General features: G+C 37.9%; 1 protein-coding gene across 1 annotated transcript in view; it reads left to right on the forward strand.

Annotated features, from left to right (window-relative positions):
- Positions 1-13670, forward strand: part of CFTR (CF transmembrane conductance regulator) — a 247152-nt gene that overhangs the window by 31051 nt on the left and 202431 nt on the right. Inside the window, exons 3-4 of the mRNA XM_007954507.1 lie at positions 6973-7116; positions 11380-11488. Coding sequence (XP_007952698.1) covers positions 6973-7116; positions 11380-11488 — 253 coding nt within the window. The remainder of the gene's footprint in view (positions 1-6972; positions 7117-11379; positions 11489-13670) is intronic.

The following is a 13670-nucleotide window of genomic DNA, read 5'->3' on the forward strand; positions in this document are numbered from 1 at the left end:
AGAAGGAAGGTTGGGCAATCTACTTCCATAGTGATACTGCCTTGGAAACCCAAGGAGGGGTCACTATGAGTCGGGTCTGACTTGATGGTAAATAACAACAACAACAACATTATTTTAAAAAGTGTCTAAATGTAAATGTCCTTTTAAAAAAAAAATTCTGAGATTGGTCTGACTGGTCTGAGGCTAGTATAGAGAACCCCATTGTGGGGCAGAAATTTCACCTAATTTTATTTGTCTACTCAGGGCATGAGAACACTGGTGGTTCAGTGGTGGAATTTTTGCCTTCCATGCTGGATAGCCAGGGTTGGTTCCCAGCCAGTGCACCTCACATGTAGCCATCACCTGTCTGCCAGTGGAGACAGCATGTTGCTATGATGCTGAACCGGTTCTAGCAGCATTTTCAGGCTAAGGTGGACTAGAAAGAAAATCTTGACCATTTACTTCCCCAAATCAGCCAGTGAAAATCCTCGTGGATCATAATGGTCCAGTTTGTACCTGATCATGGAGAAGGCTCAGGACTGGGTAGTGCATTATCTTGGTGTTTGCTATTGAGTCGGGGCTGACTCAACAGCAGCTAACAACACCCAGCTCAGGGAACAAATTCTTTCTCTGACATGAATCTGTGATGATTGTCAGGAAGCCTACAGTTGACTGGTTTTCATAATTTACCTTACGCCAAGTTTCTATTTCAGGATGCAACTATAGACGTACTCTGGTGATTCTGTCAGGAAATATTAAATGATATCAAGCGTTTTAGATGGTGAGCTTGATTCTGAACATACAGAATAGCTTTGATGATGCTGAGCTGTGGAACACTTGATAATGGCATAGCATATTAAGAGCAAAACAGATAATACAGGAAGCTTTGATCAGAGCAGCCCGCAAAGTCTGTTGATATGAATGGAGATGGAAACTCATTTTTGTGAATGGCTCTCAGGTCTTAGGTATGACCCAAAAGAAGCATTACACACACACACACACACACATACACACACACCCCTACATAACATGTATATAAATCATACTTCTTTTGGTTCATATATATACTTTATAGAGATTAACGTTTATTTTTTTAATTCCTTGCAAATGCCTTTTGGAATTGCACAGGCAGATAGTGAAAATCATATGTTAATAATTGGAAGCATACTGAAAAATGCAAGATTTACTAACAAGTTGAGTATACTTTCCTTTTTACTAAATTTTCTACAGATCCCTTACCTTCCACCCCCAGAGCCATTGCTCTTGGTCCTACCTGACAGCCATCCAGCAGTCAGTGATCTGCCGCAGCTGGCCTTTCCTATCTGAGCTGACTGTTAACTTCCCAGGAAATTTGTGAACCAGTTATTATTGAAAGAAAAACTTACAATTAAGCAAAATTATATTGAAACAGAAGTAATTAAAAACTCAGTGGTGGACATGATATTATGACATTATGATATTATATTATGACATGTAATTGTGTTGTATCTCTTCCTAGCTCCCTATTATCACCTGATGTAGCTTGAAATTGGTCATGGTGGGAGTATTTACACCACAGGAATTAGCATCCACCACAAGTCTTTTTTTTTTTTTTTTCCTGGAGCTGTTGTTGTTGCTGTGTGCCGTCAAGTTGGACCTGACTCATAACGACCCCTCCTTGGGTTTCTGAGGCAGTATCCCTACGGAAGTAGACTGCCCTTCCTTCCGAGGAGCTGGTGGGTTTGAACTACCAGCCTTCTGGATAGCAGTCAAGTGCCTTAGGCACTACGCTACCAGAGCAGTGGTTGTTAAACATTTAGGAGTACACCACTGTCTGCCTTCCCCTAGCCATTCGTCTCCCGGCCTCCAGGCTCTCTTTCCAGCAGTCTGTCTAGCACAACCTAGCACACTTGATTTTCCCAGGTAGGAAAAGCTGCGCAAGTTAAAGGAAGTAACTCAGAAACATGTGGTGAAAACCTAATCTTTACCATTTAGATAAACTTATCACTCAGACAAATTTATCCTCTCTGAGGCTCCATTAGGAGCCCTGGTGTCACAATGGTGTCACAGTTGGCTGCTAACTGAAAGACTAGCAGTTCTAATCCACTAGCTCTTCTGCGGGAGAAAGATGTGGCAGTCTGCTTCTGTAAGATTTATAGCTTTGGAAACCCTATGGGAGTTCTACTCTGTCTTATAGGGGCATTATGAATCAAAGTGACTTGATGGCAATGGGTTTTGAATTTGGGGGCTCAATTTCTTTATCCTTAGGACTGGACAGTGATCCTTTTCTCTTATACCTACATAATATGATTTTCAAGTAGAAATCACACTATGCTAATGTTCGTGAAAGCTCTCTGTACACATAAACTTTTATTACCAGTAACACTTGCATCACCTTACCATGTCTTGGCTTATGTTTAAAAGGCTGCTCATATAATAGGACACAGTTTATACCCTAAGTTGATGTTCCAGACTTTTCACAGTCTAACCCTTGCTCTGTTTCCAACCTTACCTTTCAGTCCTTATGTTGGATACCAGGATGGTAAGTGCCAGGCCAGAGTCCCATGACTCTCCCAGGTGATGCCACTGTACATACTGTGTGACTATGTCCCTTCTATTCTTGCTGTGTTCAGACCAGAGTCACTTCTTTTCTTTATTGTTTTCCAGGGAAAATTTCCAATAGATCAGACTGAGCAATTAAAATGAAATCCAATTATCACCCTTTTGTTAAAGTTTAAAATATTTTATTAAAATACAAAAAATTGTAAGTTAATTGAAAAAAGTGACATATTAAACCACAGTCAGTCATTGATATCTAAGCAAGAAATGATTGAAGTTACTTAGTAGCTGTGTCCTAATTTCAGTTGTTTTAGTGAAGGACAATTTGTGGAGACATCAGAAACACAGGGCAGGGGCTTATTGGAGAAGCTGGAGACCATGGAACTATAACTAAGTTCCTGGACCCAGCATAGTTTTGCCTCAAAACAATATCAAAATAATTGTATTTGCATAGAATTTCCTTATTATTCTGAATGGCTTTGTTAGAATACTTTTACGTTACGAGTTTTCTGCCTCTCAGACCACTCAAATACTCCCCTTTGGACTGGTGAAGGTAGTTTCAACTGGTTCTTGCTTTACACCCTTATTTCCCCTTTAACCAACAATGTGAGCTCCTGCCCTACAGATCCACTTGTTTGCCTTTTGGAAGATGGGCACGACCAAGGGTAGAATGCCAGCCTGCCAGCTCCTCATCCTCTCAGCAAGCTTTATTCTATGGGCCAGGAGCGGTTCTGGGTGCTGGGGATTGTGCCAGCTCATTGAGCCTTGGTTCAGCCACTGAAATTCTTAGAGACAAATAAAAGATTCAGTAATAGCAAAATAAATAAATAAATAAAGTAAAATACTCCCTTTTAATTTTTCGGTGGTTTAACGTGCATTTCGATACATGTCTTAATGACACAAACTTTTAGAACTCTCTGGAGAAAGGAGAGCTGCCAAGGGAAAAAGCATAGGTTTGATAATCACTAATTCCAGGTTCAATTTCCTTTTTCAATAAATACATGACATTTCACCTAGGAAGAGTCTCATCCTCTCAAACTTCATTTAGAAATTTCTCTTGGCACGTATTTACTTTCTCTGTTTGTTTTACAATTCCACCTTCTCCTTCTTATACTTTAGATTTTATTGCCTCTATGAAGATTATTGTCCCTTTACAGTAACAATTATAAGCAATGTATTTGTAAATAACAAATACAAATAAATAAGTAGCCTGTTTAGTCACTTTCATTACAATTTTCACTAATTTCTGTCATAAATCTTTATATATCTGATGCCTAGAGGGCAACTATGTGTAACTGTTATGGGGGAGGAGACAAAACAAAAAATTATGACCCCCACCTTCAAGTAACCGATTCAGACATGATAATTAAATCAACACATTATTACAAATTGCCCATTAACCTTTCAAGTTTAGTCAATTGATTCAACAAATAGCTCATTGCTGAGAACCACGTGCTACAGTAACCACTTAATGAAATTGTGTAAAGTGTCTTGATTAAGTATCTGTCTTCTTATTATTCACAGATTATTTACATTTGAAGTGACTGGGCTTTAGCAGTGTGCTGTAAACTAGTATGTAGTTACTTGTTGGTATTATTTTTTAAGTATAACTTAATATAGGTATTTCATATATTTTTCTTTGCTCTGGGGATTGTACCATCACTCTTGATCTCTCTGACAAAGAGAGTTTAGAGATGTTGGTGTTTCATACATGTTTGTCCTGTAATATATTAAGTCCATGTCTTGTTATGTTGTTGTTAGGTGCCCTTGAATCATCTCTGACTCATAGCGACCCTGCGTACAACAGAACAAAACTGCCCAGTCCTAAGCCAGCCTCACGATCCTTGCTATACCTGAGCCCATTGTTGCAGCCACTGTGTCAATCCATCTTGTCAAGGGCCTTTCCCTTTTTTATTGACTCTCCACTTTACCAGGCATAATATCCTTCTCCAGGGAATGGTCCCTTCTGACAACATGACTGAAGTAGGTGAGACAAAGTCTGGCCATTCTTGCTTCCAAGGAGCATTCTGGGTGCACTTCTTCCAGGACAGATATGTTAGTTCTTTTAGCAGTCAGTCCATGGTACTTTCAATATTCTTTACCAGCACCACAACTCAAAAGCATCAACTCTTCTTTGGTCTTCCTTATTCATTGTCCAGTTCTCACATGCATAAGAGGTGACTGAAAATACCCTGGCTTGGGTTAGGCACACCTTAGTCTTCAAGGAGACATCTTTACTCTTCAGCTCTTGAAAGAGGTCCTTTGCAGCAGATTTGCCCAAAGCAATAGGTTATCTGATATCTTGATGGCTGCTTCCATTGATGTTGATTGTAGAACCAGGTAATAATGATGTCTTTGACAACTTCAATCTTTTCTCCATGTATCATGATGCTGCTTATTGGTCCAGTTATGAGGATTTTTGTTCTTTTTATACTGAGACGTAATCAATACTGCAAACTGTAGTCTTCAATCTTCATCAGTAAGTCCTTCAAGTCATTCTCACTTTCAGCAAGCAAAGTTGTGTGGTCTGCATATCACAGGTTGTTAATGAGTCTACCTCCAATCCTGATGGCACATTCTTTTTCATATAGTCCAGATTCTTGGATTACTTGCTCAGCATACAGATTGCTTAAGTATGGTGAAACGATACAACCCTGATACATTCCCTTATTGATTTTAAACCATGCACTATCTCCTTGTTCTGTTCGAACGACAGCCTCCTGATCTATGTACAGCCTCCTCATGAGTACAATCAAGTGTTCTGGAATTCCCATTATGTTATCCATAATTTATTATGATCCACATAATTGAATGCTTTAGCATAGTCAATAAAACACAAGTAAACATCTTTCTGGTATTCTTTGCTTTGGGCCAAGATCCATCTGACGTCAGCAATGATATCCCTGGTTCTATATCCTCTTCTAAATCCAGCTTGCAGTTCTGGAAGCTCTCTGTCAATGTATTGCTGCAACCATTTTTGAATCATCTTCAGTAAGATTTTACTTGCATGTGATATTAATTATATTGTCCAGTAATTTCCACATTCTGTGGGATCACCTTTCTTTGGAATGGGTACATATATGGATCTCTTCCAGTCAGTTGGCCAGGTAGCTGTCTTCCAAATCTCTTGGCATAGCCAAATGAGTGCCTTCAGTGTGGCATCCGTTTGTTGAAACACCTCAGTGGGCATTCCGTCAATTCCTGGAGCCTTGTTTTTTTGCCAGTTCTTTCAGTGCAGCTTTGACTTCTTTCAATACCATTGGTTCTTGATCAAACACCACCACCTGAAATGGATGTACATCAACCAATTCTTTTTGGTACAATAACTCTGTGTATTCTTTCCACCTTCTTTGGATGTTTCCTGCATCATTCAATATATTGCCCATAGAATCTTTCAATATCGCAACTGGATGCTTAAATTTTTTCTTCAATTCTTTCAGTTTGAGAAATGCCAAGCATGTTCTTCCCCTTCAGTTTTCTAACTCCAGGTCTTTGCGCATTTCATTATAAAATTGATTTTGTCTTCTCGAGCTGCTCTTTGAAATCTTCCATTCTTTTGTCTTGTCATTTCTTCCATTTGTTTTAGCTACTCTCTGCTCAAGGGCAAGTTTCGGAGTCTCTTCTGATATCCATTTTGGTCTTTTCTTCCTTTACTGTCTTTTTAATGATGTTTTGCTTTCTTCAAAGTGATGGTCTTGATGCCTTCCCACAGTTCCTCTGGGTTTCAGTCATTGGTGTTCAATGCATCAAATCTATTCTTTAGAAGGTCTCTAAATTCAGGAAGAATATAACCAAAGTCATATTTTGGCTCTCGTGGACTTGTTTTAATTGTCTTCAACTTCAACTTGAACTTGCATATGAGCAGTTGATGGTCTTTTCCACAGTCAGGTCCTGGCCTTGTTTTGGCTGAAGATATTGAGCTTTATTGCCTCTTGCCACACATGTAGTCAGTCTGATTCCTGAGTACTCCATCTGGTGAAATCCAGATGTATAGCTGCCATTTGTGTTGTTGAAAAAAGGTATTTGCAATGAATAAGTTGTTGGTCTTGCAAAATTCTATCATGCCATGTCCAGCATTATTTCTATCACCAAGGCCATTACTGGTGATTCTTCTTTGTTTCCAACTTTTGCATTCCAAAGTTTTGTTATAAGTTGAGTTATTTTATTTTCATATTTGTGTGTCCACCATTTCCCACATGCTAGAAGATTTGAAAGGAGCTCTGGTAGTGTAGTGCCTAAGGCACTTGACTGCAAACCAGAAGGGTGGTAGTTCAAACCCACCAGCCACTCCTTGGAAGGAAGGATGGGCAATCTACTTCCATAGTGATACTGCCTCGGAAACCCATGGAGGAGTCGCTATGAGTCGGGTCCGACTCAATGGCACATAACGACAACAAACAACAGAAGATTTGAAGTGGTGTTAGACTCCAGCTCTACATTGGGAACCAAACCAAGTGAATATTTCTGCCTCTTCTCTCTTTATTTTAGTTGGACCAGACCAATTTTGTGGAAAGGGTACCGACAGCGCCTGGCATTATCAGACATATACCAAATCCCATCTACTGATTCTGCTGATAATCTCTCTGAAAAAGTTGAAAGGTATGTCTATGCCCATTGTTTATTAATTGAAGAGAGAAATTTATATCTTTAAATACTTAGGCAATACAAAACTAGCATATCAGAGGACTTAATCTAGGAATATTATATTTAAAATCGGAACATTTTGTTTCTTAATGAATTCTTTTGTATTTGCTTCAAAAATCCCAATCTATGAATACTAATGAACTTCTTGGGAAGTCTTATTGTAATGAGTGTTAGTTATCAAAGAAATATAAAATCTTCATAGTTTTGAGAACTTACTACGTGCCAAGTACTGTATCTCCTCTTAGCCACTTTGGGAGCAAAGCACTATTATATCCATCTTTTAAAAGAGGAAGCTGAGGCTCAGAGAAATCACATAATGAATTGTGGAGCCATGATTCTAAACCAGGTCTACACTACCTGCCTCTCTAGTGACAATGTTCCCAATTGTGAACAACTTTTCAGAGTCCACTTTTACAACAAGTATTGGTCAAGACCATTTGGCTTGCCAGTGAAAGAAACCCAATCAACTAGCTTAAGTAAAAAGAGGGAATTTGTTGGTTTATATAGCCTAATGGAGGAGCCCTGGTGACACAGTGGTTAAGGTTCAACTGCTAACTGAAAGATTGATAGTTCAAAGCCACCAACCACTCTTCAGAAGGGAAGACCTGGAAATCTGCTTTCCTAATGATTTCAGCCTAGGAAATTGTATGGGGGCTGTTCTACTGTCCTATAGATTTGCTATAGGAGCTCTGGTAGTGTAGTGCCTAAGATGCTTGACTGCTAACCAGCCACTCCTCAGAAGAAAGGTTGGGCAATCTACTCTCATAGTGATACTGCCTTGGAAACCCATGGAGGGGTTGCTATGAGTCAGGTTCGACTCGATGGCACATAACAACAACAACATAGGGTTGCTATGAGTTGGAATCAACTCAGTGGCATACAACAATGATGCAGCCTAATGTGAAGGTAGGTCTTGGTAGAGAACTGACTTTAGGAACTCCATGGGACCAGAGACTTAAATGCCACCTCTTGGCTTCACTTTGTGCTGACTTTATTCTCTCAGATCAGCTTTCTCCATGCGATGTTTCCTCAGTTAGAATTCTCTGCTCATATCTTTATGGACCTTGGGGGAAAGTATCTTTTCTCTTCCCAAGTATGCAAAATTCCAGAGACTCCTGGGTTACATGCTCACCCTTTGGACTGACCACAGTCTATGAATATTCTGATCTCAGATGAAAGGGGGTGATGGGAGAGACTGGGCAAGAAAAAAATGTAGCTACCAAATTATTGCACCAAAATAAAGAAGTTGAGTCCACTTGCAATCTGTTTTCCTTAAACTTATTTCCTTTTTTGATATTTTCAAAATGTTGAGTAGGATATTCAACATTCATTTTTTAAATTTTATTAAGGGGAGTAGGGTAGTGAGAGCTGCAGATTCAAATTTCCAAGATCAAGTGGCTAACTCCTGTATTGAGCCCTCGCTGTATGAAGTACCACGGAGGCAGGGATCTTTTGGGGCTTGTTTTTGTTTTGTTTAGTCTTATTTTTTTATGATGTTTCCTGAAGTGCATGTGAAAGGGCCTGGCATATAAAAGGTGATCAATCAATATTTGTTGAATGCATTTTTCTTGAATGTATAAAAATCTGTAACATAGCTGGGGAGAAAAAATGTGTATAATAAACATAATACATCATTAGTTATATCAGCAAATTCAGATTAATCTAGCAGATGGTGAATATCTAAGTTCTGAATGGATGCTGAGAATAAGATTAATTAGAATAATTGAAAACTGTATATTCAGGCTACATTTTTATTTGTGGCCGATAGAGATATACACTTTAATTTATAGGATTTTGTGATCTAGCATGACATTTTTTTTCTTCCTCCTTTTTCATGGTGTCAGTCATTTCAATTCAATTGAAAAATAAACTTATGTTGTTTTAATTTAGCAACTCTGTGCTAATATAAGCCCCCAAATCCTATGTATACTCTTACCCCCCCTTCACCCTGTTATTGATCTTTTTTCTTATAAAATTGGTATTTGGAATCTACTGAAAGAGTGACATACCCATTTATAGTAGTTTGTACCTCTGAACTCTTGAGAAGTGACCCTGGCCACAAATTTCATAAGTACCTTGTGACACAGGCCCCTAGGTAGTTACCACATGACTGAGGTACATTGGCCCATCTGATCTAGTTTATAGCAGGAGGGCTGATTCCTCTACACACTCTATTGTGCAAATCACATACCTAGTCCATAATTATAACTTAGATAAGGACTTCAAAAGCATAGAGCTGCTTCCATTATGCAGCCATTCTTGGTGTTTGGAATGTTCATTGAACCTGATAACACTGTTCCTGAAACACATTGTCTACCCTTGCTGCTACTTGCTTCCTTAAGGCTATAAATTGTTTAAATCCAACCCATTAAAAAATTCCTCAACTTTGCTTTTCCTTCAGGTTACTACCCCATTCTTATGTTTTCCTTTCCTGGTCAACTTTTGTCTGCCTCACCAGTCTTTCCACTTCTTCACCTTTCATTTACATCTCAGCTCCTTGAAATCTACCATGTTTCTAAAACTACATTGACCAGGATCACTACAGACCTTTTAACTACCAAATATAATGATATCTTCTGACTTGACTTCAATGTTGACCACTTTTTCTCCATCTTGAAACTACCACCTCTCTTTCCTGGTTTACCTGTCTGATCAATCTTACCTTGAAGAGGAGAGTAAACCTGCCTCCATATTTAGCCTCTCACCCTGTTGTGAGTCATCTGAATGGTATGGTGAGAGGCAAGCCTTGTGTGTGGGAAAAGTAGAGAGATGTGGCAGGTGATTAAGCATTATAATCAGGTGCCATTGAGTTAATTCTGATTTATGGTGACCCCATGAATGTCAGAGTAGAACTGTGCTCCACAGGTTTTTCAATAGCTGATTGTTTGGAAGCAGATTACCAGGCACTATTTTTCTGAGACACCTTTTAGTTAGCAGCTAACTGTGGTACTTCTGGGGCAAGCCAAGGTACACGCACTAAGACTACCAAACCTGCCTCTGAATCTCAGTTGTGTGTTCTTCCTTTGGAATAACTCAGAACCACATTTAGCCACATTTAGTCATGGGAGACTGACAGTAATAGGAATGAAAACCACTGATGAAGTGAAAGTTTTTTTCCAACTTCATCATTCTCACTGGTAGTTTATGAAATTTCCATCTCTGCACACTTTGATAATTGAAATGCTGGTCACATTTATGGGTATTTTATCCTTTAGAAAGACAGAAAACCAAAAACCAAACAAACAAACAACCCAAACTCACTACCATTGAGTCAAACAACCCAAACTCACTACCATTGAGTCAATTCTGACTCAGAGCAAACTTCATTAGGTTTTCAAGGTGATAAATCTTTATGGAAGTAGATTGCCCCATCTTCATCCCATGGAGTGGCTGGTGGGTTTGAACTGTTAACCTTCCAGTTAGCAGTCAAATGCCTTAGGTACTATGCTACCAGGACTCCTTAGAAAGAGAGAAAGGGGTCTTTTATTAACAGAGAGCAGTAACTCTAACTTAAATATAATCAGCTGATGAGCCTGTAGGCTTTATAAGAAAACAAGAAGTTTATTAGATTACAGTCAGAGTTTTCAGATTAATTCTGATTCTTACCAGAAGCTGCATAACTTGATCCTCTTCTCATTTTCAAAGACATCTAACAGTAGTAGAGGTCTAAAGTAGTAGACTTTAGTAGTTGAAAATGAAGTTTGATATTTACTTTATACCTCTACTTTATTTAAAAAAAGCCTAAATAATAGGTTTTTCTAACCTGAAATTGTAGAAAAATCCATGTGACTTTTTATCTTGTTTTCGTTCTGATAATTAAATGTTATAAAATCTACTACATTTCTAAACAGATTAAGGTCATGAGGTAAAGAAAAAAATTACAACATTAGTTTTCTTATTTTTCTTCTTGTTCCAATACAGTGATATGTATTCATAGAGTCATACATTGTCTACCCTTTGAATTGTTCTTAAGAAGCCTAGCACTTTTAATACATGCAATGTGACTTTTCCATGAAATCAACTCCTTGCAGAATGATATATGGTGAGGCATTGAATTCTGCCAAATATGTGACTCAGCAGTTGGTATTGGAGGATCTTCAATCACTTGAGTTCATCTCCTTGGATATACTTGAGTGAATCAAGCTATATTAAGGGAAATAGAACAACTCAAATATTTTCACAAGCAACTTATTGCTCTTACTTTGTATTCTTTTGCAGAGAATGGGACAGAGAGCTGGCTTCAAAGACAAATCCTAAACTCATTAATGCCCTTCGGCGATGCTTTCTTTGGAAATTTATTTTCTATGGAATCTTGTTGTATTTAGGGGTAAGGATCTAACCTGTAAACTGGTTATAGACATAATATTTATTTATATTTAGTTTTATGACTATAGAAGGACTAGGATAATCTGGAAGTAACCCTGGTGGTGCAGTGGTTGAGCACTTGGCTCCTAACCCCAAGTCAGCAGTTTGAACACACCAGCCACTATGCTGGTGAAAAAACTTGCTAAGCTGCTCCCATAAAGATTACAGCCTTGGAAATCCTTCGGGGCAGTTCTACTCTGTCCTATAGTGTGGCTGTGAGTTCTATAGTGTAGCTATGAGTACAATAGCAACAACAGGGTAATCTGATGTATAGGTATAGAAGTATAAGGGACTAGTTCAATGACAAACATTAAGAAAGCTCCTAAAACTAGTTGAAATATGTGAAAATGTTTTGGAACTAAGATGTCTTGGAACATGGTGGCAGTTTATAATTTAAAATGTATTCAGTAAAATAAATTGTTTGTTTTAAAAATTATATTTTTTGTTATGATTCCAAATCACATTATCTTACTAGTACATGAGGTTACTGATGCCTTTATTTTTCGGTATTCAACAAGAGAATGTCAGGAGACAATATCAGAAGAGGAATTAGGTCCAATTCATCCAATTACAAATATGAATGTTTGTAATATTTTTGAAACCACAGCTTCATGCAGAATCATTTCAAGGAAAAGTAACAAAATATTCAAGTTTGACAAGGTACATATATTTTCTTTATCTCGTTGGTCTTGATCAATATGAAGAGGGTGCCTTGGTTGAAAACTCCAGATTTTATGGTGTTTAAGTGTAGCCTGGGACATTCTCCAGCTGTTGTCGAATATGACCCTGATCTACTATCTTTGGAAGGAAGATTGGGCAATCTACTTCTGTAGAGATACCTCCTCGGAAACCCAAAGAGGGGTCGCTATGAGTCGGATCCGACTCTACGGCTGTGAATTTGTTTATTTTTTTTTGGTTTGCTACTGTCTTCTAGAGCATCAGAACATAATATAAAACTCAGTTGTAATTTGTAAAGAGAAGTGACAAGTTGAACGTTTATGTAGGTTTCAAGCTGTGCACAGCATTTGTTTTGGGATGTTAAGTTCTATGTAGATTGACTAGTATTGTGTTTATATTGTTCTTCATGCCTCTGGGAGTTAGATGTGGCCTAATGCCTCCTGAAGAAGTGCCATACAAGTTGCATTACTTTCAGAACTTTGGTTCATGCACACCAGAAAAAATACATTAAAAAATTTCTTTAGATGTGACTATAATTATATTCAGAATGTTTTAATATGCACTTGATAATCTCCCGGAAGAAATATTTCTGCCTTAAAATAATAATGGTTAGATTTTTTTTCTCCCCTCTCTCTCTGTCTATATCCTGTTGGAACCTGTAAAATTTGGGGGGTGAAAATATTTTTGTTAGTAAATAGGAATGAGGTAGCTGAAGAATGACTTTTGTTGTAAGGTATTTTTGTGATGTGTTTCTCTCAATGAAGGAACCCAGAGCTTTAGAAACAAATTTATCTATAGCTTCTGGCTCTCTTCAACTTAATTAAAAAAATATGTTTCATTTGATGAAAATTCTATATATTTGGATAAATGTGTAGAAATACAATTCACTCTCACCTTGTCATATAAGACTGTAACATTCTCAATACATAATTGTCAAATTGTAGTGAATGATACTTCAAATAATCATTAGGTCAAGACTAAGATTGTGTGAGAACCCAGAAGTTGACCTGTGGTCAACTGATATTTAACAAAGAGCTGGAATCCATTAAATTGGGGAAAGACAATCTCTTTAACAAATGGTGCTGGCAAAATTGGGTATCTATTTGTGGAAAAACAAAACAAGATTCATACTTCACACCATATTCAAAAACTAACACAAGATGGACCAAAGACCTGAAGGTAAAACCTGGAGTTATAAAGATCATCAAAGGAAACATGGAGGCAAAGTTACCGACCCTAACTTAAGGCATAAATAGCTGTCAAGCATAACCAAAAACACACAAACAGCAGATGATTGGACCTTCTAAAAATGAAATTCTTATGCACAGCAAAAGACTTCTCCAAAAGAGTAAAATGATATAGGGAGGAAGTGGGAAGAGAGCTGTTACATTGTGGGGAATTGCAGTCAATATCATGAAACAAAATGTGTATGAACTGCTATATGGAAAATGAATTTGCTCTGTAAA

This window comes from Orycteropus afer, unplaced genomic scaffold (assembly GCF_000298275.1).
Source record: "Orycteropus afer afer isolate SDZICR_OR568_19922 unplaced genomic scaffold, OryAfe1.0 scaffold00462, whole genome shotgun sequence".
Taxonomy (NCBI): domain Eukaryota; kingdom Metazoa; phylum Chordata; class Mammalia; order Tubulidentata; family Orycteropodidae; genus Orycteropus; species Orycteropus afer.